Source organism: Mchenga conophoros, linkage group LG3 (genome assembly GCF_057382185.1).
Source record: "Mchenga conophoros isolate Kocher_MC1m ecotype Shallow Benthic linkage group LG3, M_conophoros_male_GT1.1, whole genome shotgun sequence".
NCBI lineage: Eukaryota > Metazoa > Chordata > Actinopteri > Cichliformes > Cichlidae > Mchenga > Mchenga conophoros.
This window is the reverse complement of record NC_140528.1, coordinates 75,727,027-75,750,361: the sequence shown is the minus strand read 5'-3', so window position 1 is coordinate 75,750,361 and position 23,335 is coordinate 75,727,027. Positions and strand designations below refer to the sequence as shown.

The 23,335-nt window shown below is 40.7% G+C and overlaps 3 protein-coding genes across 9 annotated transcripts; all 3 read right to left on the bottom strand.

Annotated features, from left to right (window-relative positions):
- Positions 1-238: 238 nt before the first annotated feature.
- Positions 239-6,527, bottom strand: LOC146580517 (PC-esterase domain-containing protein 1A-like). Of its 4 annotated transcripts, XM_085267277.1 has the most exons (10): positions 4,792-6,527; positions 4,407-4,519; positions 4,107-4,135; positions 3,580-3,659; positions 3,110-3,342; positions 2,746-2,896; positions 1,927-2,173; positions 1,736-1,792; positions 850-1,038; positions 240-632 (listed from the first exon to the last, which is right to left on the bottom strand). In XM_085267277.1, the coding sequence occupies exons 5-10, from the start codon at positions 3,334-3,336 to the stop codon at positions 484-486; spliced, it is 1,020 nt and encodes a 339-aa protein (XP_085123403.1). In that variant the 5' UTR covers positions 3,337-3,342; positions 3,580-3,659; positions 4,107-4,135; positions 4,407-4,519; positions 4,792-6,527; the 3' UTR covers positions 240-483. The 4 variants fall into 4 exon arrangements, with proteins under 4 accessions (XP_085123401.1, XP_085123403.1, XP_085123402.1 ...); XM_085267275.1 differs by lacking the exon at positions 4,107-4,135 and having other exon boundaries at positions 239-632; positions 4,438-4,519; XM_085267276.1 differs by lacking the exon at positions 4,107-4,135.
- Positions 6,528-6,680: 153 nt separating this feature from the next.
- rpgrip1 (RPGR interacting protein 1) lies at positions 6,681-16,543 on the bottom strand. 4 transcript variants are annotated; one of them, XM_085267262.1, is made up of 31 exons: positions 16,261-16,543; positions 15,841-15,980; positions 15,562-15,615; positions 15,336-15,456; positions 14,918-15,123; positions 14,723-14,825; positions 14,393-14,533; positions 13,490-13,595; positions 13,378-13,401; positions 13,130-13,276; positions 12,939-13,012; positions 12,619-12,824; positions 12,424-12,530; positions 12,286-12,336; positions 12,013-12,192; positions 11,803-11,920; positions 11,487-11,650; positions 11,061-11,406; positions 10,804-10,964; positions 10,243-10,475; positions 10,033-10,148; positions 9,538-9,758; positions 9,408-9,449; positions 9,124-9,308; positions 8,562-8,640; positions 8,372-8,435; positions 8,144-8,238; positions 7,795-7,984; positions 7,620-7,704; positions 7,378-7,505; positions 6,681-7,013 (listed from the first exon to the last, which is right to left on the bottom strand). In XM_085267262.1, exons 2-31 carry the CDS (start codon positions 15,926-15,928, stop codon positions 6,790-6,792), a joined length of 4,059 nt encoding a protein of 1,352 aa, XP_085123388.1. In that variant the 5' UTR covers positions 15,929-15,980; positions 16,261-16,543; the 3' UTR covers positions 6,681-6,789. The 4 variants fall into 4 exon arrangements, with proteins under 4 accessions (XP_085123388.1, XP_085123390.1, XP_085123389.1 ...); XM_085267264.1 differs by having other exon boundaries at positions 14,393-14,530; XM_085267263.1 differs by having other exon boundaries at positions 15,336-15,453.
- A 314-nt stretch (positions 16,544-16,857) lies between these two features.
- LOC146580515 (E3 ubiquitin-protein ligase TRIM39-like) lies at positions 16,858-22,933 on the bottom strand. The gene is made up of 9 exons (XM_085269620.1): positions 22,852-22,933; positions 20,850-20,996; positions 19,721-20,300; positions 19,523-19,618; positions 18,797-19,030; positions 18,442-18,589; positions 18,267-18,293; positions 17,980-18,125; positions 16,858-17,870 (listed from the first exon to the last, which is right to left on the bottom strand). The coding sequence occupies exons 1-9, from the start codon at positions 22,899-22,901 to the stop codon at positions 17,439-17,441; spliced, it is 1,860 nt and encodes a 619-aa protein (XP_085125746.1). The 5' UTR covers positions 22,902-22,933; the 3' UTR covers positions 16,858-17,438.
- Between the last annotated feature and the right edge of the window lie 402 nt (positions 22,934-23,335).

Here is a 23,335-nt window from a genome sequence, read left to right as displayed (position 1 = left end):
ATTGGCTAATTTAAAGTGGAATAAAACATTAATGTATAATCTTTTTATAGCACTTTTTATGGCGTGGTCGATTTTTGGCTCTAGGTCTTCATAAGGGGTACGTTTTTTAGGTACTACCAAAGGTTAATATAAGTGTTCAGGGTTTAACCCCCCCACCAAATCTATACTATATCCAACCTGTGAGAAATGTGAAGAGACAAAAAGAATAATGATACACATTTTAGCAATAACACTTTAATTTTAACTTTAGAGCACAAAATACAAACTTTGAAATCTGAAATTTAAAATGTCTTGTTGGTGACAGAAAGATTGAATTTAGAAAACTAAGAAAATGTGTAATAAGGGTAAACTATTGTATATGTACAAAAAAAATGCTTCTTATTAGTAGATGTAAAACACAGGACTGAAAAATGTCCTGATGATACAGAAAAGATAACTCGACGAATAGAATTTGGACGCGTCTGCCGCTTGTAAAACACCTATTCAGTAGTAGCCGCCATTGTAGCCATAGTAAAAGGGTCTGTGTTGGGTGTATGGGGCATAGTGGTGTCTGGCGTGCCTGCTTCTCATCACATGCTGATGATTGTACTCCTGGTAGGGCTCAAAGCGGTGCAGAGGCCTGTAGTCAAAACCTGCAGGACACAGGACATGTTATATCTGGAGCCGACATGGCAGCTTCAAGTTATCACATCTTTGCACAGTGAAAAAGCTAATCAGCAACTAATCAAAATACATCGATACCTGAGTTTTAAAGCAAATATTTTGACAGCAGAGTGAATTCCAGCATGCGTGTCCCCATCTTTTCATTCCATTACAAGTATGTCCACATTCCAGTGTATGCACACTTACCATTTCTAGTCTCTCTGTACTGATTTCTGTGGTGAGGTTTTGGTGGGAGTGCAGCTCTCTGAGTTCCAGCAGATTCTAGGTGACACGTCTGTGGCCCTGGGTTTTCAAAGTTAAAGTAGTTAGTGGGGAGTGAATCGCTGAAGAACTCTGCCCGGCAGCCATTGTAAGGTATCTCTGACAAGCGCCAGTCTGTGAAACAGAGACAGCAGAAAAAGGGTCACTTTTAAAAGGAGCATTCTGTGTATTGATGCATTCAGTCTGCAGTCATTCCTTTGATTGTTTTTTTAGATATTCGTTTTGTATCAACCTACATCAACACTGATAAAATCTACTGCAACAGTTTCTCCCTGGCAGAAACACCTTAAAGACCAGGAATGAGTAGCAGTCTTTCCCATTTCTAATAACTGGTAGGACATTACTAGTACTTTGACACACTAATAAAACAGCATGAGAAGCTCCTGCAAAAATTAAAACTGTCAAGCTACATCTGCACATAACATGGGTATTTTTTGAGACAGGTTTTTCTGCATTCATCTTGAAAAATATCTACGCCCACATAAAAACACACAAGACGCCCTGAAGTGATGTCAAGAACTTGCCAAAACAATGTGCGATGATACAACCCTAACCATAGAGAAATCTGCTTAACTTGCCCACGCATAAATACAGAAGTTGTTCTTCTGGTGATGACAGTGCCTCTTAAGCCTTTTATGGCTGAGGGGTAAAAAGCCACGTCCACTAAAGTACCCACATACATGTTGTCAGGGCTTTAAGTTGCTGTTGCTTCTTACTATGCGATTCTCAGTAATAATATGGTCATTATCCAAACTTTGTAAACAATAAGTCTGTGTTCAAGGTCTCTGCAAAGTTTGCATAAACGTCTTACTTGTGTGTTTTGGAGCACTGTTATAGGTTGGCTGTTCCTCAGCAACCTCCGTGTGATCTACACTCAAAAAAAGCGAGAAAAAAGGTGAAGTTCAAACCCTGCAGAAAGCTTAGACACCAACAAACCACATTTTATCCTAGAAGTGGAAAATATTTTTCTGCATGTATGTGTGACTCCTGACTTCCTCTCACCATAGACAGTCACAGGACAGGGCAATATCACACCCCAGGCCTCTGCAGCGTGCTGTAACAGAAGAGAAGTTATCTTGCGATGAGCAACTGCGTTCCAGTGGACTCCGTCCTTCATTCGATGGTGCAGTGAGAATCTGAACTGGAAATGGAGGTCCAACACATCCATCCCATAGGCATCGGCCAGAGTTCCACTGTAGAAGTTGGCTTCAATCACATCGTAGCGCAACTGGGGTGCCTTGTGCTCAATCTGAGGCAAATAAGGGGGAAGGCAAAGCTTTAAGGCTCAAAACAGAAGATGGTAAAATAAAATAAAAAATAAAATAATGCAGAGCAATAAACCTATAAAGTAAGTATTTAAAAAAAAAAAACTACAGATCGCACCATAATATATTTATTAAAATTTATAAAAGAAATGTAGGCATCCCCACTTCCTTTGACACAGTAGCATCTGCTGTAATAGTTACACCTCTGATGAAGTCTCAAAAGCTTTATTTTGATACCAAGATTGCAATTACAACTCTGAATAAACAAAGAAATACTGACATACCCAATATACTATTAATTTTGGGCATGTCATTTCAAATAGAAATGACCCTTGGGGTTTCAGATGTTAATGCTATTCGATTTCTGCTGTTACTCAGCCTCTAAAAGCACTTGGCTGAGAGGACAGTGGTATCACATTATCCACTACAGGCACAAGGCTTATGCAAATTTTTTAGATCAGCTTTCCCCAGATGACAAGAGACTTTTGATATGCAATGTGTTTAACACGATCAGATTAGTGTTAAATCATAATATAAATGGGACTTGCTAACAGACCTCAGGCACCAGGAAACCGCCTTTGATCCTCTCTCCTAAGGGCATGGTGAGGTTCCACACAACCAGCGTTTCCTCTGGCAGAGCCTCACGCAGCTCGTCGAAGAACCTATGAAGGTTCTCCTTGTAGTCATCAACCCAGCTGCAACTGTATCTAGAACACCCAGTGCAGACATAAACAGGAAGAACAAAAATCACTACAGTGGGAGGAATTCAATTGGGAAAACAAAAAGTTGTGCTATGATTCTTCTGAACTGATAGATGCACACACAAAAAACTCCATCACTCTCACTTCTGACTCATCTCACATTATCTCTTTAATGAAATCAAATCAACAGCCTTATTAATAGTTACGCAATATACTCACCTTGAAATATCCCAAACACAGGAGTTAACAAAAACCAGATCTGGTTTCAAACCATGGCGGAAGTCCTCCAGGATGCTCTTCATGTAGCGAGAATAGATACGCGTCACGAAGTAAAAACGGACCAGATGGTGGGCGGACTGAAACTGTCGAACTTCCTTGTACTCTGTGCCGTTGTGCATTTGACCCAGACAGCCCCCTTCCACCAGGCAGTCCTGTTCGAAGCTCATCTCACCCTAAAGAAGTAGGTTACAAGTGTGAGGACAACACAAACGAAGAGGTGAACAGATATAAAGCACGTCATTCAAATACACCCATTTTTTTACATTACAATTTAAATGACACCAGTGGCATGATTACAAACTTTATATTGCATAAGTTAGCTGAGGTTTTAACTGGTAGCATGCACATGATTATACACCCTGCACGCTTTTTTGTATCAGTGTATAAAACTGGTAAATGTTAACCCTTGCCTTGCTCCGCAGTTGTCTCAAGGAAAGATATTTCTCTTTTTGTACCAGCAGAACAAGATCCTTGTACACTGCCCGCTGAACTGAGGAAGAAATAAAATGATAGATTAGAAGTAGTCCCCATAGATTAGTACATTACATTATACAGATTCGATAGCTGTGCTTTCATTGGGCACACCTTTCCAAGTGCACTTAATATTTAATTCATCACTTAGCAGAAAATGGGCTGGTTTTAGCATTTTAGAAATTGCTGATAAACTGAACTTGATTACTACCATCAATTTGAGCCAGAGAATGGTTTAGAAAGGGAAAAATATATACAAGACTTCTGGATAAAAATGTCTTGATGACAACAGTTGACACTGGGGCACAGGATACATTGAATAGGGTCAGAACATTGAGTTTTCATAGGGTTAACAACATGAAAACATGGATCCATCCTGGATTGGGTCAACAATTTAACCTGGTTGTGGTAAAGCACTCATCTGCCCCATTAAATTACACATATTTGCAAATACACTGCAACGTACCTGAGTGTAGTTACTGACCATGTTCATCCCTATGATCACAGTGAACAGATATGGTTACCACACTCTTGTATAATAAAGATGACACAAATCTGCGTGTCTGATGCCATTATTTGAACTTGAACAAATGTCATGAAGAACTAGCTTATGTTATTTATGAAGGTAAACGGGTATTAATTCCAGCACTACCAAACTGAACCTAATGAAGTGGATGTGAACGGTACATACAGTTTATTCACAAAACAGTCAACGTTGGGCAAACAAGAACACCTTAAGTATAAATGCACAAGATAATGTAAATACCGATTCATTAATTTGTCAGCCAGCTACTCACTGGAGTCTCCCAACACCACGATGAACTTGTTATGGAGCAGCTGGCTGGCCTGCAGGTGGCTCACACTCTTCATGATCTCCCGCTGTTAAATTACAAAGTCAAACACTGTTGCGTCTTTCTATGGGCTCAAATTGCGGTCATAAATACTTTCCACTAAAAATGCCTAAATGTGTAAACTCAAAGGTGAGGTAGTTTTTCCAGATGAGATATTGACCGGACAGAGTTTCTCTACCATACTTCCAAGCTTCTCGCAATAACATTAGCTTACTAATGACCAACAGTGGTTTAAAAAATAAATAAAATAGCTGGCTATTTTTCTGTTGGCTTAAAATCACTTATGTAATAAATACTTACCATTTTTGAGTTTAGATGCAAACTGTACCACTAATTCCAGCCCCTTGTAAATGCTATGTGTTGGTGTTCAGTGTTATTTTTCAACCAGCTTAGCTAGCGTTTAGCTAGCGTTAGCCAAATTTCCTCTGAAGTGGCTCTTGCGCCACTAAGTTTTTAGTTTCAAGACCCGAAGTTGCGACAGCCTCCTCAACCACTTAGTGTTTTAAAAGTTTAAAGTTGATGTGAATTAAAAAAAAAAAGAAAAAAAGAAAAATTACAAATATTTCACTCCGGAGTTTCAAGCACACCCCCAAACTGCAGGTGTCGCCAATTAAATGGTGCTTTTAACGACTGTGCGCTACCTTAATGGGTCGACACTAATTTTAAAATGAAAAATAAATTACTTAATAAAGAAAAAAAATTAATTTAATTAATATTAGAGAGATATTAGATGCTTTCAAAAATAAAAATAAAAAATTAACAATATGAATAGTTATTTTTTTTTAAATATACGTGCACATATGGAATTACAACCACGCCTCTTCTTGTGCCTGTTAAGCCATTTCCTACTTCAAAAACAATCTCTTTACTGTGATAACACTTAGTGATGGGATTTCAGGCTCTTTTTAGAGACCCGGCTCTTTCGGTTCGGCTCACTAAAAAGAGTCGGCTCTTTCGGCTCCGAACCGGCTCTTCAGGTTGTTTTGTTGCTTTAATTAATTTATTATTAACAATAATATAAAATTATGCACAAAAGGAATTACTAACGTAAAAAAAAAGTGGTTTTATTTATATATGTTTATATATAAATATATGCGGTGGCCCCTAGAGACAAACCACGTACAAACTCCAAAACACATTTCTAGCATGAACTGAACTTCCAAAGCAGAGCTACTAGATCACTTAAATTACACAATTGAAAGCATGTGTGTATTGTTTGTGTATTTATACACAGGCACTCGTATATAGTCAAATAATTTAAAAAAAAGTTCATTTACCTGTTACTACCACACACCAAATCCGGTCGTTGGTACTTGCTGGCTTGTGTAGCCACTAGGTAACAAAAGCTCAACACTGCGCCCAGCATCCTGGAGCACTTCTGTTGTTCTTTTGTACGTGTTTTGAGTTTTTATGTGCTTCGGAGTTTTTACGTGTTTTGGAGTTTGTACGTGCTTTGTCACTAGGGGCCACCGTAAATATACTTTTATTTATTCACTCCACATAAAATGTAATAAATAAATCATATAATACAAAAATCAACTATTCACATTTCAACTTTTAACTATTTAAATTTTCAGCTTTTTCTTTTTAAACAAATTTAAAATGAAACAACACAAAACACTACAAACCACAACACAATTAAATATAAATTAAAATATGAAAACAAAAAGAAGATGCACATTCTCTGTCATATGGGCCTGCATGAATAAACTTTCTGAGTCCTTTATCATCTGCAACTGAAAATAGTTGTGGATGATTACTATACCTTACTAATGTGACGTTGTTGTCCCTGGCTCTCTCTCTCTCCCTCCCGCTCTGTTCCTGTGCTACTCAGTGTAACTACCGCCCCTCCCCCCTCTGCCCCGTGCTGAGTGAAGCAGAAAAAAAGTGCGAGAGAGAGGGTGAGAGAAAGAAAGAAAAAAAAAAAAACCCACGTGACGGCTTGCGATAAGGAGCCGGCTCGCGTCGTTCACTTCAAGGAGTCAGCTCTAAGAGCCATTTCGTTCGCGAACGACCCATCAGTAATAACACTAGCTGGCCCAAGGTTTTCTATAAATCAGTTAGTTTTTGGTCATATAATCGAACACTATTTGTGTAAAGAACAAATAAAATCGGCCACTTAAAATTCTGAGTTTGGCAGAGAAAAGCAAAGGGAAAAAAAAATCAAAATTACATAAACTTCAAACAGATTTTTGTCTTTCAAAAATGAATCTTTATTTCTTTCCATCGGGAATGTTGGTGAGGCTTTAAAATGGGAAGTGAAAAAGCAAGGCTCATCCTCATGCTTCACTTTTACTTTCAGTAGAAATCACTGTTATCATCATAATCTATCACTTGTAACTGATCCTTTTTCTTTTCTTTGCCTTCTTCTTCCTCCTCCTCTACTTCTTCTTCATCTGTCTCCTCATCTTTCTCAGTCTTGTCCTCCTCGTGAAATTCCTGGTATATCCCAGTCAGAACTTTAGCTGCTTCTAGAGACACTTTGAGACTTCCTATCACCTCGTCTTCATCCACGCTCACAACTGGCAGGAAGAGAAACCATTTGAAAAAATATTATGATTTCTACAAATTAGATGTAGTCAACAGTCATTTTAACTACTATGAATTAATGTGAAGGGTCTTGATGGTTTCCTTCACATAATAAATATCCATTTATCTTCATCCATGCTCAATCATCCAGGTAGGGAAATCCTAAAAAGTTGATTCTGTTAATCTCGATGTGTGTTTCAGTGGGAGAAACGTTTCGTCAACCATCCAGACTGAGTGAGTGAAGAAGTCACTTGGATGAGTGACGAAATGTTTCTCCCACTGAAAACTCTGCATCGAGATGAACAGACTTTTCGGCATATCCAATTAATAAACACTGCTCAAAAAAACCTCACGCACTGTCAAGCTGCTGTTCAATGACATCATTTCCTGTGAGCAGCAGTTCCTGTAGGTTCAGAAAAGCATGTCCAACGTCCACACACTCCTCGTTATCGTCCATTGGCTCACTGACTACTGTGAACCTTAACCTGCCGTGACACATACAGACACACGAACTTACATTTAGAAGCAAGACTTTTCAATAGCAGAGATATTATTAAACTTCTTAAGTCAGATTTTAACGTCAGATTTGCAAACACTACCTGCCCTGGTTGGGGTCAGTGCCCTCCAACTTCGTGTAAAGATACTGTCTAAGTGGAGTTGACTGTGAACCATCCACATAAATCACTGAGAAAGAAACAGAGATTTTGAGTCTATTTAGGATCTTTAAAGTTCAAAGCTTATTGGCACAAACATGGACAGCTCACTAACTCTTACCTCGTGTAAAGTTGTAGTGAATCTCCTCTCCTTTGGTAGGTTTGCGGAGGGACATGGGTGTTTCTGTTGTCTCCATCGGGATGCCCAGCAGCCGATATTCCACGTACACTCGCTGCACTGACTTATCCATTGCCACATTTGAGGAAGGTTCAAAAGTCAGGGACAGAATCTCCACTCGAAGCTTTTCTCCCTGAAATACAATGACAAAATGTTGGCCTCCACATTATTTCCAAAATAAAAGCTCATATTGTGTCCCCCTGTAGCACTATGTAGAAGAGCACAGTAAAGGCGGTATGATTATAATGTTTCCTTTGTTGTCTGTTGTTGCTCCATTCTTTCAGACAGTTACCTTCCTCATTTTTCGTTTTGGTGGTATGACAACGATGTCACTTTGTGAGGAACTTGACTCTGAAGATTCGGGGGCTTCAGTGTCCTCTGCAGCAGCTGTTTAGTCAAAATCAAAGCACTGTCAGCACTGAGCAGTCCTTTTTCTGCATGTTTAATGAATGGCAGAATAAAGCTATAAATTGCCGTAAGCAACCTAAATCAAGTGTGTTGTTTGTATATGAATAGTTACCGCTCTCACTCCTGTCCTCGTCTTCACCCTCAACAACTGACACCTGATCCACAATGGAAATATCCTGAAAAAAGAAAAGACAACACATGAGCCCATTCATCAAGTTCTCATTTGTGTCTTTTCATTCTAAATTTACATAAATTAGCTTTTCACAGCATTGTTTTGAATACAAGAAGGTGATTGAGCTGACCTGAGTTCTGGCATCGCTGACAGAGCTGACCCTCGACGCAGTGGCGGGTGATTGTCTGGAAGATGTTCTCTCTGAATACCTTAAATAAGATTTAATATATTTTTAAAAAATTAATCATGTTCTTCTTACAAAATTTCTTATAAGTGACAGATGGATGAAACTGTTTTAAATAAATGTGATGCTGAAAGATTATTTTTTGTACCAATAAATAGTTGGTTTTGCAAAACATGAAGGTCTCTGTGTGGTGTTTGAAATGTCAAAAGTGTTGTTTCCAGCGAAAGAACCACTGCCCCTAGTGATTGATATATTTGTTTACCATATTATTTACACATTTGGTCCATATCAGGTCTTGAAGTTAACTCTATTCTGGGAGAGTCAATCTTAAGCTGTTTCTGCTCAGCTCTGCTGATGATCATAAAAGCGATGTTTGAAACTTCCAGTCAATTATTAAAACAATTAAAACTGATTATTATGGATTTAAAAATCTTATTTGGTTTTCATATGTAACTATTTTCAGTGATATCAACTTTAAGAAGCGCCCCTTGTATTAAAAAGAAATTACTTAGTAGCTGGTAAATGAGAAGGTGTGGTCAGTCTTGGCTCAGGTGTCAGATGAGGTGTTCTCTGGTAAAGCTCAGGCGACCTCTTAGTAGACCTCTTTCTGTCTGTAGACGTTGGCCTCACAGAGGTGGTTTGCTCTGCTCTTACATCTTGTGAGCTCCTCTGCTTGGTGGGTGGTGGCCGAGGCTGTAAGCCGACAAATATTGTATATCAGTGCACAAACAAACATGGCTGTATTGCGTGCTGAACTACCTCACCCACACATTCTTCAGATTAAAACCCTACCCAGGATTTTATCTCTTTCTGCAAAGGCTCAGGTTTCCAAGTCTGTGAAAAAAGCCATAGAAAAACAGATTTTAAGCTATAGGGGATAGGAAGTGTCTTTGAACACACAGATATCATGCACTTTCCTTACCTTCACTCTGGGCTTAGCTATGGGTCTCTGTGATGCATCATCCTTCTCTTGTCTCCTCTCCTCCCTTTCACTGCTCTCCCGTGCTCTGCCCTGCATGTCCGCTCTGCTTCCCTGTCGGCCTAGCAAGGCATCCACAGGTGGCTGAAATGGGTACTTCCATTTCATCATTACTCTGACCATGCCTCGAGGTCCACCGGCTGGATCTCTCAGCACATAATCCCCTGACAAAATATGAACTTGTGAGATATTCAGCCTTTCTGGTTTTTGAGCAATGCTACAAAACTGATTCAGAAACAGATGGTACTTTACAACCTGTATATGATCAGTTTCCCTAAACAAGCATGTAAATAGGTTAAATAAAAGTATTATAAACCAATTTGTGTTACTTTGTAGATACTTTGTAGCACTTTTTTCCACCTTCATCTACATTAATGTCTCCTGGAGTTATGGATGCAGAAAAATCATGCAGTTCTTTTACTTTTCTCCATCCCTCACCTCTGATCTCTCTCCCTGTAGCCAGGGTTCGCAGTGGTATTGGGGTTTTGGCCAGATAAGGTGGAGGTATCTGGTCATCACTGTCATCAAACACGTACACCCACAGACTGCTTGACCTGAGAAAAAAGTGCAATTGAGTGAAGTTAGCAGGCTGCTAAAGGTGAGATTAAATAGAAACAAAAACAGAAGAAAACTTTTGAACTAGCGTACCTGAGGTACTGCAGCACATCAGTTGTTATTGCAAGTGGGTAACTAGTAGCGTCATTGAACACTGGATCAGCTGTGCACTTGGTTGTTTGAGAGACATGTGGTGGCAGGTCGTAGAGCCTGTATGTCAGGTAGGCATCAGGAAGTAGTCCTGGCCATCGAGCGCTGAGGCCCACACAGCGTTCCAGCATTACCACCAGTTCATTGGGGATTCCTCCACCATAGTCATGTAACTCCTGCCATAAATATAAATCGAGTCATAAATAGATTCTGTACATGTTTGGAAGCAGAGCATCCAACTTTAAAAGGCTACTTCACCCAAACTGGACTCAAATTGGAAATAAATAAATATAATGAATGCATTTTGTAACAAATACATACACTTAACTGTAAAGCTAATACTGAACAAGGTGACAAGGGGCACAGATTTGCCTTAACACATGTGAACATACATGTAGCTCATACAGTAGGTGCAGTATGAGCTGGAAGGCCAAATTGTGTGTATTCCCAGTGTGGACACACTATTCACTGTGCTTTCATCAGCTTATCTTCTCTCTGATTTACCTCATGAATGCTGTCTTGCCACCCAAGCGTGATCTGCACAGGACTTCTGTGTCTCACTGTTTTCCAGTCAGCTCCACTCTCTGCCACAGTGGCCACAGGCTCTGCAGGAGGGAACAGACGTGCCCAGAAATCCACAACACCGACAACTTCACCCTCGTGTCCTGAGAGGGAGACGGTAAATAAAACGAAAACATTTCTAAGAGATCTTTTTGTTCATCTATGCAGTGGAATTAACAAAACAGCTTCTCTTTACACACCTGTAATATTCACGTGTCCACCAATACGCTCTCCTCTCCTCTCTATGGCACCCATTAGAGACATTTGTCCACTTCCGTGGGTCACAAACCGGACTCCTCCTAATGCCTGGTGGAGCTCTACTCTGACTCTTGACCCCTGACCTCCCAGCTGACCCACATCCCGGACTGTCAGGCAGTAGCGGGATGTGAAGCCATAATTGGGCTGGCTTCCCGACACCAGAGGAGTAGAGTGCATCTCAAAGTCCAGCAGGCTGTACGTGCAGAAGCTCACAATATCTTCACCTTTATCTGCCCCTGGATGGATGCCCCCTATAATACGCAGTCCTGCTGGGGTGAAGGTTGCAGCCTGGTGGTGGGAATGAGCAGTTATCATAACCTTTGGGAAAACAGCTTGAAATGATTCAGGCTCGGGATGTGAGTCTTTACCTTCAGGTGGATCTCTAGCAGCGATTCCCCAGCCTTGAGCTGAGAGAATGACATGTCATCCTCAATGGGCTGCACCACCTCCTGATCTCCAACTGGCCAGGTGTACTGTACTGGTATGGTACGTTTGTAGTTCCTGGGGCTGTATGCCAGCTCTTTCAACTGGGCTTTAGGTACAGAGGAGAAAATAAAATGTTTGGAGATTCTGTCTAATGTACATCATTTCTTGCATGTCAAATAGTAAGTCTGAGTAACTAATTAGCAATTGTTTGTCGTTACTATAATGTAGAAAGGGTTGCTGTCATTTTCATCGTCACACCTTGTAAACTGTTGATCTGCAGAGCTCTTTTTGATAGCAGTTTGTCTTTCTCTGCAATCCTCCTCCTGCTCTCCTCTCTCTCTCTCTGCACCTTCTGGCTGACTGTACTTAACTCTTGCTTTGAGAAGAAAATGGGAGAAATTGCAAAAAAAATGGCGATAACGGCTATGTTCCACATAATTCACATATGCATTTAAAAGCTGTGCAAACCTGCAGGTCTTTAGTGATTTGGTGCTCCAGCAGTAAAAGGTTTCTGGTTTTCTGTAATTCGAGCACAGACTCAGCATGAGATGCCTGGATATTCACCAGCTCGCAGGGTGAATCTTCCAACTTCCCATCAGCCAGGAGGAAGCGCAAACCCTCCTTGCTCTCCTGCTGCGTTCTAAATGCCTGCAGTGAAAACGACACGAGGCTAAAAAAAAGGCAATTTATCTACTAATTTATGTGGTTTGTTTGTCTGACAGGGTGCAACGGAGTGCAAACCTTGATCTGCAGAAGGGTTTCGCTCAGCTCCTCAACGCTCATGTCAAACTCCTGGAAGAGAGGGAACCGTGTCACAAAGTGTGCTTAAAGCACCGATAACACACAGAAAGTGTAAATTAGCTGCTGAAAACTTCGGACCTTGCTCACAGAGTCCAGCCTGTCCTGCAGAGCAGAGACCTGCTCCTTGTACCGGAGCACCTCCTGTTCCAGCTGCTCTTGTTTGTCTCTCATAGACAAGGAAAGCTCTAAATGTAACAACAGAAATGAACAAACGGGGTTGTTATTACACAACCTATTTGCTTTGGACGAGCACATGCTGAGAAATGAAGAGACCTCTTTCTTGCTCCATCTGCTCCTCCAGTATCTCCTTCTCTCGTCTCAGTTTCTCCTTCTCTACTTCCAGCCTGCGCCTGTCTTCCTGCTCTGCGAGCAGCATTTCCTCCATCCTGCTGATATTTCCCCCGAGCTTCTCGCTTGTCTGGAGCACTTCTTTCTGTTTTTCCACCTGGTGATCATGGGTGCTTTGAGAAGATAAAGTACTGAAAAAAGGGTGGAAAAAAAGGTTTAAATAACCACTGAAACAACAGGTGATGTTTTGTGGTTTATATTGGAATTAATAACTTTCTTTGGTCTTGAAGCACATACTCTTTTACCTTTCTAGCAGCGTGTCATAATTTCTTTTAATCAGGTCCCTCTCTCCTTCCAGGTCTGATATCCTCTCCTGCAGCTGATAGAGAAATTATATATTATATGATCTCCAGATTTTTGGTAATGACCCATAGACATCCTTCTGTCATCTTTGAGGTTCTCTCTTAGATTTGTTCCTGCAGATGAGGTAGCGTACCTTGTCGAGGGTCTGCAGAGACAGGGTCGTGTTGGTAAGCTGTCCCTCTAGTTCCAGAGCTTTTTGTCTTTCCTGTTTCAGTTGTTCGGTCAGTTCCTCAGCTTTCCCCAGCAGAGCTCCTTGACTTTCCCTCATTGATCTCTGAGTCTGATATAAAAACATGGCAGTCAAAATTACGATTAGCGCTTTTTCAAATTTTACTTACCTGAAACATCAGCTGAACTTTATCAGTGTGCTGAGACCTTTACCTCTTCTAGCTGATTCTCATACGCCTAGAAGAAAAGCAAAATGTCTAGTAAGCTGAAAAAAGGAGTTCCTGTGACATAAGAAAAGAAATGTTTGACAGACAGTGTTTCTGACCTCTTGCAGGTTGGTGAATTTCTCCTGTGTAACTCTCAGGGCAGCACTCTTTTCTGAAAGCTGCTTTTGCAGACGGATTAAATCCACATTCTCCCTGATAGTTATTCTGGTAGAGACAAATCATTTTGGACATATTTCATGGATGAATTTACTTATGTTCTTTTTTAAAAAAAAAAAAGCAAAAATGCAAGTGTTTGCTTATGTTTGTGTTTAAAGTTTAAGATCACAGGTTTATTTTCTGTCCTCACCGTTACATCAGTGGATGCTCAAACACGATGAACGCTTTAAACAAGGCTTCATCTCAGACAGCTCTGTTTTTGCTTTTTCAGTTTTTGTTGATGACAAAGAGAGGGAACAATCCTGGTATTTGCTCACACCTTCTGTTTGCAATTTGCAGCCAATAAGAAGAAAGTTCAAAAAGGGAGACTGAGGAGCTACGACACACAGTGAGCTTTCAGACAGTGAGTGGGTTGAACGGACAGGCTGTGCCGAAGCCCAGTAAAACATAAACAAGACTTATTTTAAATCAGCTGATTCACTCACTGGTGAACTGTGCAAAGCTTGTCTGGTAGAGTGTGAAAGTGAGCACAAAGGGCTCAACTCAATTCGAGTGCACAGCCGTGATACAGCGTGTGAGATTATTGTATGATATGCTGAGAGGATACATGCTGTATCATGCACAAAGGCACTTAGCTCTACAATGCTGCCATTTGATGTTCTTGCTACAAACGGCTCAAGCAAATTAAGTCAAACTAGGATGCTGTCATGCTGAGCATTCACAGTTATTCTCACAGTGAACATAAATATCCCCTAAAAAGCCTTTCAAAAAATGCAGTAACATCAATTATCCTGTTTTATTTAATTGTTTCATTATTGTCTCTGTGATGTCTCTGCTGTAGCTACCGGTGTCTGTCGGCCTGTTGCTTCCTCATCTCTCGAAAGGTCCCCTCAATCTCTTTCTCTTTCTCTCTCAGCGAGTCTCTGAGCGCCTGGGCAGTTAGTTCCAGCTCTGCCACCCTCACCTGTTCTGTCATAGTGGACCTGCTGGGTGGGAAAGACACAGTGAGATTCAGAGGCTTTTAGCGCAGATGTTTTCCTTGTCGCTTATTAATGTGCGTCATGTGATTTACTTCAGCTACGCAAGAGTGTGGTCAGTCATGTCACGCTAAAGGATGATCTGCTGTAGCTAATGGATCATTTGGTCATTTAGCACATCACACATGGGACACTTACAACCTCTCCATCTCTGCCCTGGTGTCTTCCAGTGTAGGGCCATATCGAGGTGGTGCAGTCTGGGCTGCCCTCCTCATTCCACCGTCTCCGTCCAGATTTTTACCTAACAACACGAAGACCAGGGAAGGAAAATAAAGAGATTTAAGAGGGAATCACTGCGGCCTCTATTCTTGTTGTTGTTGCTGTTGCACACACCTTTACTGAATTTGTAGGGTGTGCGAGCTCCCAGGTCCATAATGTGCTGCTTGGCCAGGCTGAGTTTGTTCTGCAGCACTCCTTTCTGGCTCTCCAGCATTGCCACTCGGGCTTCCAGCTCCTGTATTGTGTCCTCCATGTCCCTCTCCTTAACACCACTGGAGCCAGGACTGGTCTGACGAAGACGCATTAGCCTAGCAGACATACTGAGGCAAAGCAGAGAGGTTTAATTGGCCACAGTTTGGCTGACAGGTGTTCAGTAAGTGCCTTTAAAAAGTGCAAAAGGCACTCCTTAATCTCTCTTTGGAGTTTCAATATTACTTTCATCTTATTGCCAGTAAATAAATTTTCATTAATATGCTCCACGTTGTTCAAATGTATGGAATCAGGTACAAAAAGTGTATTTTGCGTGTGTTACCTGCGTAGTCTCTGGTCCTGGGTGCGTGTGTGTTGTTTTAGCACACTGTTCTCCTCCTGCAGTCGGAGGCACAGGTCCTCCAGGTGCTCTCTGGGAAATCGAAAAAGGCGCTGAGGGTCTGCTGGACAGGGAGATGGAGACGCAGAGAAAGCACACACAGACATGAAAACTGAAGATTCTGTTGTGCGACTTCCATACAGACTATAAAAACCTGAAGTGCTTTTACCTTTTGTCCTCATGACATGATGCTTCTTCCAGGACTTGACATCCCGTAGAGTATCTGAGAAGATGGCAATGAGGCGATATTTACAGTTATTCCTAATGATTTACAGTTTATTTATTGCCTAAACCCTGCTCATAATTAATAAACTGAGACTTAATGCAAAGCTAAATTGTAACATTCATTGGCATTATCTCTTTGATGCTTGTACTTCAAGGTTTTGGTTTATTTTCTTCAAGTTGTGTTTTTAATGACAGACAAAAACACATATCAGTACAAACCAACCTGGGACAGTTGGCATCAGTCCCCCTCTCATCAGGCCCACATCCCTCACTGGGAGGTCCCCAGCTGTCTCGTCCACCACCGGCGACATTACACCGCTCTTCACAGACTCATCTTCTCAGAAACCTTCAGCCTTACAAAACCTGAATTTGGTTCAAATGAGGTTAAATTGCTGAAGACGAAATACCTTAATACTGCAAATATGACACGTTTTAAAGTTTCACTATGGTAACTACACTAAACGGCAATAAACAATTAAAAACAGAGAATAATTGTAGGGTCTCTACAGTCTGTTTTTAAAGATATTCCAAAGTGACTACTTTAAACTGTAATGTGCTCAATGCCCAGAAAAGCTAACAGTTTATTTTAAAGAATTCAGACTTCAACACTGAAAGATTTCCTAATAAGAACTATTTAACTCACCGTGTGAGAATTGTGTGGTGTTTCCTGCTTGAGCCCGGTGTCCAGCACAACCAGGCAGGATTTATGTCTGTCCGTCCTGTCCAGGTTTAATCCCTCTTAAGACTTTCTTCTTTCGTTCCTTCCCAACCTCTGTTAGCTTAGTCTTCACAGAGAGATGCTTTCTACTTTAGATCTATGTTAATATATTTCCGTGCATAGATGTAATTCAGTGAGAAACATTAGTATATAGTAGTCGTGGTCCAATCTTGAAGCAGTGTTCCACATGCGTGGATGCTAATCCTATTTCCATGATAATCTGATTAGCGAGCATCAGATTGTAGATTAAGATGTGCTCTGAAATCAGTTTGTAGTTAGGTTATAATGACTGAGGAGAGCTGTTATTAGAGTGAAGCAGGTCTCAGATCTGTTTACTGAAGCACAAGGGAAGCAGATAATAAATACGTGGGTGGAGGCTGTAAGCATATACAACAGATAACAGCAGCTGATTGAAAAACACGAGTATGGTTCTCATGTAGTGCTTTTCTACTCAAGGTCACTTTTATTACAGTATTTTCAGAGGCTAAGAATAAATTGACTGACAAGCAGTTTCATGGCCTGATGGTTTATTATACAAATGAAAAGGACATACGAAGATGATTCAGTCAATTCATTGTGTTGCATTTGTATGCTATAGATTTTCAGTGTTGTTTTAAATACAAGGATTTACAAGAACATTAGAGCTGTAACACTCAAGAACGGGAAGGCCAGAAAACAGATGAAACCAAGACGAACTTGTATCAGGATGATGGGAGGACAAACGTGTGGAGAAGGAAAGAAACAGTTGATGATCAGAAGCATGTGGTGGGACCAGTGTTATGGCATGGACATGTACAGTCACTAGTGTTTATTGATGATGTGACAGCTGATAGAAGTAAAAGGATGAATTCTCTAGTATACAAGCCAGAATACAATATATCCTATATGTAGAAATCATTATTTTACAGTTGCTAAGCAAAGCAAGTAGAGTTTGAGATATTTATTGAGAAAGGAGTATTTTTTATGAACAGTTTCATTCAAAAATTTAATACTAACTTTAGAATTTGCATGCAGTTTTTAAATGTTTAAAAATATCTTCATGCATTACAAAACAGGGAACAGTTTAATGCAAAAAAACACAAACAAACCCAGATCGACGTACATCATATAGTGATGTCATCTAAGTCCTTGCCTTCATCAATTCCACTGACTTGGCGGATGATAAGTGGCGATTTGTTGCTGCCGTTGTCACTCATGTCAGGGTTAAAAAAGGGAAGCATGGCGTCGGTGAATTGGACGCATTTGAAAGAATAGATGTGTGACTGGGTCTCTGCGTCGTAAAATGACACCCTGCCTTCCTCATAATCCAAAAACACCCCAACGACATGTGGTCTCTGAGCGAGGCACAACAGCTCTGCCTGTCCAGCACATGCCCGGTACTCACTGCCCTTCCTCAAACAGATAGTCCAATAACCATCTTCTGGACACAGTGTGATCAAACCTTTCCTGTTGACTGATTCTTTAGCTACACCTAGATCCCACGCTGTCTTGTCTCCGACATCCACCTCCCAGTAGTGCCTTCCTGTGGTGAATCCCTGTTTAAGGAGAGAGCTACACATCACTGACTGCCCATTTTTCCGTGTATCACAGAGAGCAACAAAAAGACAAAATGTTTAAAGGGGAACCCGCTACATCTTTAATTACCTTGAGGGCGAGGACACATGGCGCCGTGTCAAAACGCTCTGGTATGTCAGCCACGTTTTGTTCAGCCTCTCCATCCCAGACCTGCCTCCCATCCTCTGATAAAACCAGCCAAGGGTTGGCTGTCCTGGGGTCCAGCTGAACATCAGCTGGTAGGAAGACACAGTTTATGCGGGACTTTATTAGCCTCTTATTTCTAATAAGAAAAGATTTTTGTGTGGTTTTCTGTTTTGTCAAAGCAGGAAATATAAATGTTCCCTTTCATGACAGTTAACAGTGAACACTCTTACCTGCATACTGCTGAATCTTCTCATGCTCTGCAAAAAGATCAGAACATACGGTCAAAAATACTCCACCCATGTGTGATCTTTGATTGCGATGTTGTTTGAAAGCAGCTGTTCAGTCATTTAATGTAATGATGCTGACAAAAAACAAATACATAAAAAAAGCTGAATAGATATGAACCTTGAATGGAAAGTTTTTTCAGCTCCGATTGCAGCTGCTGCACAATGTTGACCACTGCTCTGCGTAATATCCCCAAACTGGTGTCTGCATGGACGATGATTTCAGAGCAGGATTTGGCCGATGGAGGAGAACTCAGAGCTGGAAACCTCTGACACAAAGAAGAGAAAACTTACTTTAAAAGAAATGATTTAAAATACAAAGTAGGATGACTTAAAAAAAAATCCTGCTTTTTGTAACTGGATACAATAACAACAAAACAATGACAAATGATCCATCTCCCACTGAATTGGAGCCACTTCCCATGTGTTTTTCTGTCTACCTCCCCACCTTCTAGAAAATAAACTAAATTCCTAACCTGTATGAGATGGAGGTGGTCATCTGTGTGAAAAAGCTGCTCCATTTCACTTCTTCTCCTCTGCAGTTCAGTGATTTCCAGCTCAAGTTCTGCAACGAGCCTGTCTGCCCTCTGCTCCGCTGCCGCCTGCCTCCTCTGGATCATCTCCACCAGCTCGGCTTGATTTCTCTCCATGGTACGAATGAGAGCGGAGAAAACCTGTACGCTTTTCTCTATGTCTCTCTTTGAATTTACCTATAGAGGGCATTAAGCAAATACAAACAAAGACACATTTTTCCTCAGGGAAGCAAAAGGTTCAGCAGTAGATCCATTTGAACACATGTGGCTTCCAAGCAGAACAATACAGAACCCAGACAGTTGATTGTGTCCATCTGAACATTGTGTTTTCAGTGTTGTCACTCATTTAAGTGAGTTCATCAGTCTCAGGGAACTTACATAATGACCGAAACCAGCACCATTGCCTGACAATGTCCAGGAGATTTCACACCCTGGACAGGGAGGAATGCCAACTGGGAGACAGGGGGACGATCTGAGAACTGAACTGAGAAAGGGCCTAACTGTCTTACAATGTGCTGATTGATCAGTGGTCACGACAATTTGCATATTAATGATGATGAAACTGAGCTCACGGTCCATTGTTATGGAATGGTGCCAGTTTCTAGGTGCTTTAATCACAGCCTGAGAGGCTTAAACCCCCAGATATTCTATGCTCTTATGTTAACTCACTTTGCTGAGCTCCACACATCGTTTAATCTCCTCCACTTTCTGCAGTCTGTCCTGGATCATTTGCTGAACATCACCCTCGATTCTCTTCATCTGCACCTAAACGTTAAAACGAGGACATAACCTTTAAATAGTTACAGTCTTATGCCAGAGTTTAGCATTTAATTTAACAAGAGTTCAGTGCTGCGGAGGAGTTCACACCTTCCTCTCTTGGCTTTCTCGTTCCACTGGGACCGTTTTGTGAGAGCGGTGGTCGGTTTCGGTGCACAGCACACAAACACACCTCTGGTCACTTCTGCAGAACAGCTCCAAAAGCCTTTGGTGCTTTTTACACATCCTGTTCTGCAGCATTGCCACGGGTTCAATCAGCTTGTGAATCCTCAAGGTGGCAACTCTCAGGTGAGGCTCCAGGTGCATCTCGCAGTACGAAGTCAGACACGTGAGGCATGATTTCTGTGCCTCAGTTTTCGTTCCTGTGCACACATCGCAATAGATGACTTTTTCTGTCACTGCAATCACGCCGTTCTGCCTTCTCGCTCGGATCTGCTCTGAAATTTCCTTCGCAAAAGAGTTTTCACAAAGCTCAGGGCAGCCTTCAAAGACTGTGTGACATTTGGGGCAGCTAATTGCACGGCTAACGTCCCAGTGTGTTGTGATGCAGGTGAAGCAGAAGCTGTGACCGCAGGGGATGGAGACGGGCTCTGAGAAAACATCTTGGCAGATGGAACACTGAAACTGCACCTCTGACAGACGAAAACTATTGGAAGCCATCGCCTCAGAGCTAAAGAAAGAACATTAGAGAGGAGAGAGCTTAGAAAACATTAATCATTTACTTTCTGAGTCACTGAGAAAGTCACTATTGGTAACACTGGGACATTTACAAGGCTAACAAATGACCTCAAACGTAGATCAAGGTCATTTTTCAAGGCATTTCCCATATTGTCAGCTCTGTAAGTACTTGGAATAGAGCCAGACGCACAAACCTCCTTATCAATGGTTTGAAACAATTCAAAGCAGTTCACTGGACAAAGTCCAGCTGCATGGTGACATAGTTCAGCCTTTCACTTCCTCTTTAAGCTTAACTTTAAAAAAGGGCCTGAGACACTGAACAGACATACTAACACGCTCCTTCTTTTCCAACCATTGTAATTTGGATGTGGAAACTTTTCAGTATAACATATTCCCTTAGGAGGTAAAAACTGACAGCTTCAGATATTAGTATAAAGTATGTTATTTGTCTGGTACAAAGGAAAGCAGATCAAGAGCAGAAATATCTAAAAAATAATGTTGAGTCATATCTAGTTCATCTCTCATCGTGTTTTGCTCTTACCTTTCCTGAATGCGAAAGCTGATCTCTGAGGCAGCGAAACATAATACTAGCACTGTGGTTGTGAAGCCAAAGTCCTCCCTATTCAGCTGTTGGCACACCCACACGACTCTCCCTCTCATTCTCTTTTTTCTCCTTTGCATTTTGTTCCTGGGCGGGAGGAGTAAGGTCTGTATCAGGTGCATTGCTGGTTTTGTATTGTGTGGAAGTTCTTTGTATGGATGTATTGCTGCTGTGTTTGTATTGCGCACACCTTAAATGTTGATTTAAAAAAAATATATATATATATTATATTTTTGAACACGGATGATTTATCTGTTACCCATTTCTCATACTCCTGCAATAGATTCACAGCTCAACACGCTGAAAAGATCTTCAGAAAACCGCAGCACTGATCCATACTGTCTGAAGGCCTACTTTTTAAAAATGTCACATATAAGCCCAGTGAAAAAATCTTGGTGCTGCAGAAAGTCAATTGTCAGTTAAAGTGAATATTAAGAGGTGTTGACACTGAAAAAAAGAACAAAAGCAGAGGTTAGTCTCACCTCCTCAGAAGTATCCTCAGCATCCTTTAGATACATTGCATGCTTTAGATGCGATGGCAATGGCTGAGTTGATTCATATAGTACATTTGCTTACATGATTACATGACTGAATTTGCTGAACACAAAAGAGAAAAAAAAGACTGAAAAAAATCTATGTTGGCTTATTATATTTTAAAGCAATAAAAAGTACAAAACAAAATTTGAAATAAAAGACAAGTTAATACATACATACACACACACTAAAGAGATTCAGGAAAACAAACAAACAAAACAAACAAAAAAACATTGTTGTTCTTTATGTTGCAAGTTCATGGGAGAAACAGAAGAGTGTTCTTCAAGCGTAGCATGCTGGTACTCTGTGACCCGGAAACACCCTCGGACAAAAACTATTTCATCCTAATGACAAAACACATAAAAACAAACTGAACTGTGTGTGCTGTGCAATTGAGTGAGGAGTGCCCAGACCTTTACATAGGACAGCCCACTCTGCAGATGCATAGTACAACATAGGAGGCCCAGCTCATCAGCACAGATGTACATATTCACATCATTGTTTTGAAGGTAAAAAGGCTCACATTTTGGTTAGAAGACACAAATGCTTTTTGAGATAATGGTAAATGACGCCATATGTGTCCATCTGAAACTCACCATCACTTTTTAGAACTGAAAAAGCTTTTTGGATGAAAAATGAAATGTCTTCAAGAACTTAATAAGAAGTCCAGTTGCCTTCAACTCAGACGCTGCAGTTTCATTTTATAAAGCATCTTTCTCATTGGTCAGATTTTTGTACTCTACTAACTTCTATTTAAGAGTAGTTTGACAAGAACAAAACATTGATTTCATTTATAAAAATCCAAGATGTTCATGTCCTAAGACTGAGAGAATATTTCATTCCCTACCATCTTTGCCATGTCATGAATTTCCTAGTTCGTGTTCCTTAGTTTGTAGTAGTGATGGCTAAACTAAGCTTTCTGAAGCATTGAAGCTTGTGTTAAAAAACGGTTCATTACTTGAGTCATCTCTGGTGACATCTGGTGGCCAAAAATATGAAGAACAGCTTTAATCTACAAATTAAAGTGTACTGCTTCATTATGACTGCCCACTCTACAGAGTGGAGTTCACAATTCTGTCTGGTATTGGGTCCCCTTTCTGCTGCTTTGAACATGTATTTTTTGGGGAGAAAAAATTAAACCTATTTGTTTAATAAATACATTTGATCAATAAACTTTCCTTATTTAAACATGTGCCATGGTGTGGTCCAGGGGTGCTCACACTTTTTCCGCATGTGAGCTACTTATAAAATGACCAAGTCAAAATGATCTACCCACTACAAAAATCCAAAACATATACTTATTTATAAATATATTGAGGATTCTTTATATCTACAATGTATATACATGCATAACCGCAATATCCAATATTTCACAACACAATTAATTATGTAAATTTTTTGTCATTACCTGAATTTATTCTGATGACTTGCACTGAATTGAATCAGCCAGGGATGCATAGTCCGGACAGTAGCTGCTGACGGCCAGGTTTAAGAGAAAAAACCGAGAGCTAAAAATTGGAGTTAACTCGCTGACTAGCTTGTCAGTTTTACTACACTTTGCGCCGCTGTTTGCGCATGCGCAGCGACCTAAGCGTCAGAAAAATTCTGATGTCATCTGACTGGCTTCCCTGTATCAATCAAGTGACGGGATGGATGATAGGCTGGCATCTATTTTTTTAATGCCATGCGATCTACCAATACTACCTTTGCGATCGACTGGTCGATCGCGATCGACGTATTGAGCACCCCTGGTGTGGTCTGTCTTTGCTTGTGACGTCTTGATGTTAGTAAACACAATAGATGAAAAATACATATATACATATAATAATAATGAACATTATTATTATGGAGTATGCTTTTGCTGTGAGGTCCTGCCTCCATGTACTTATGCA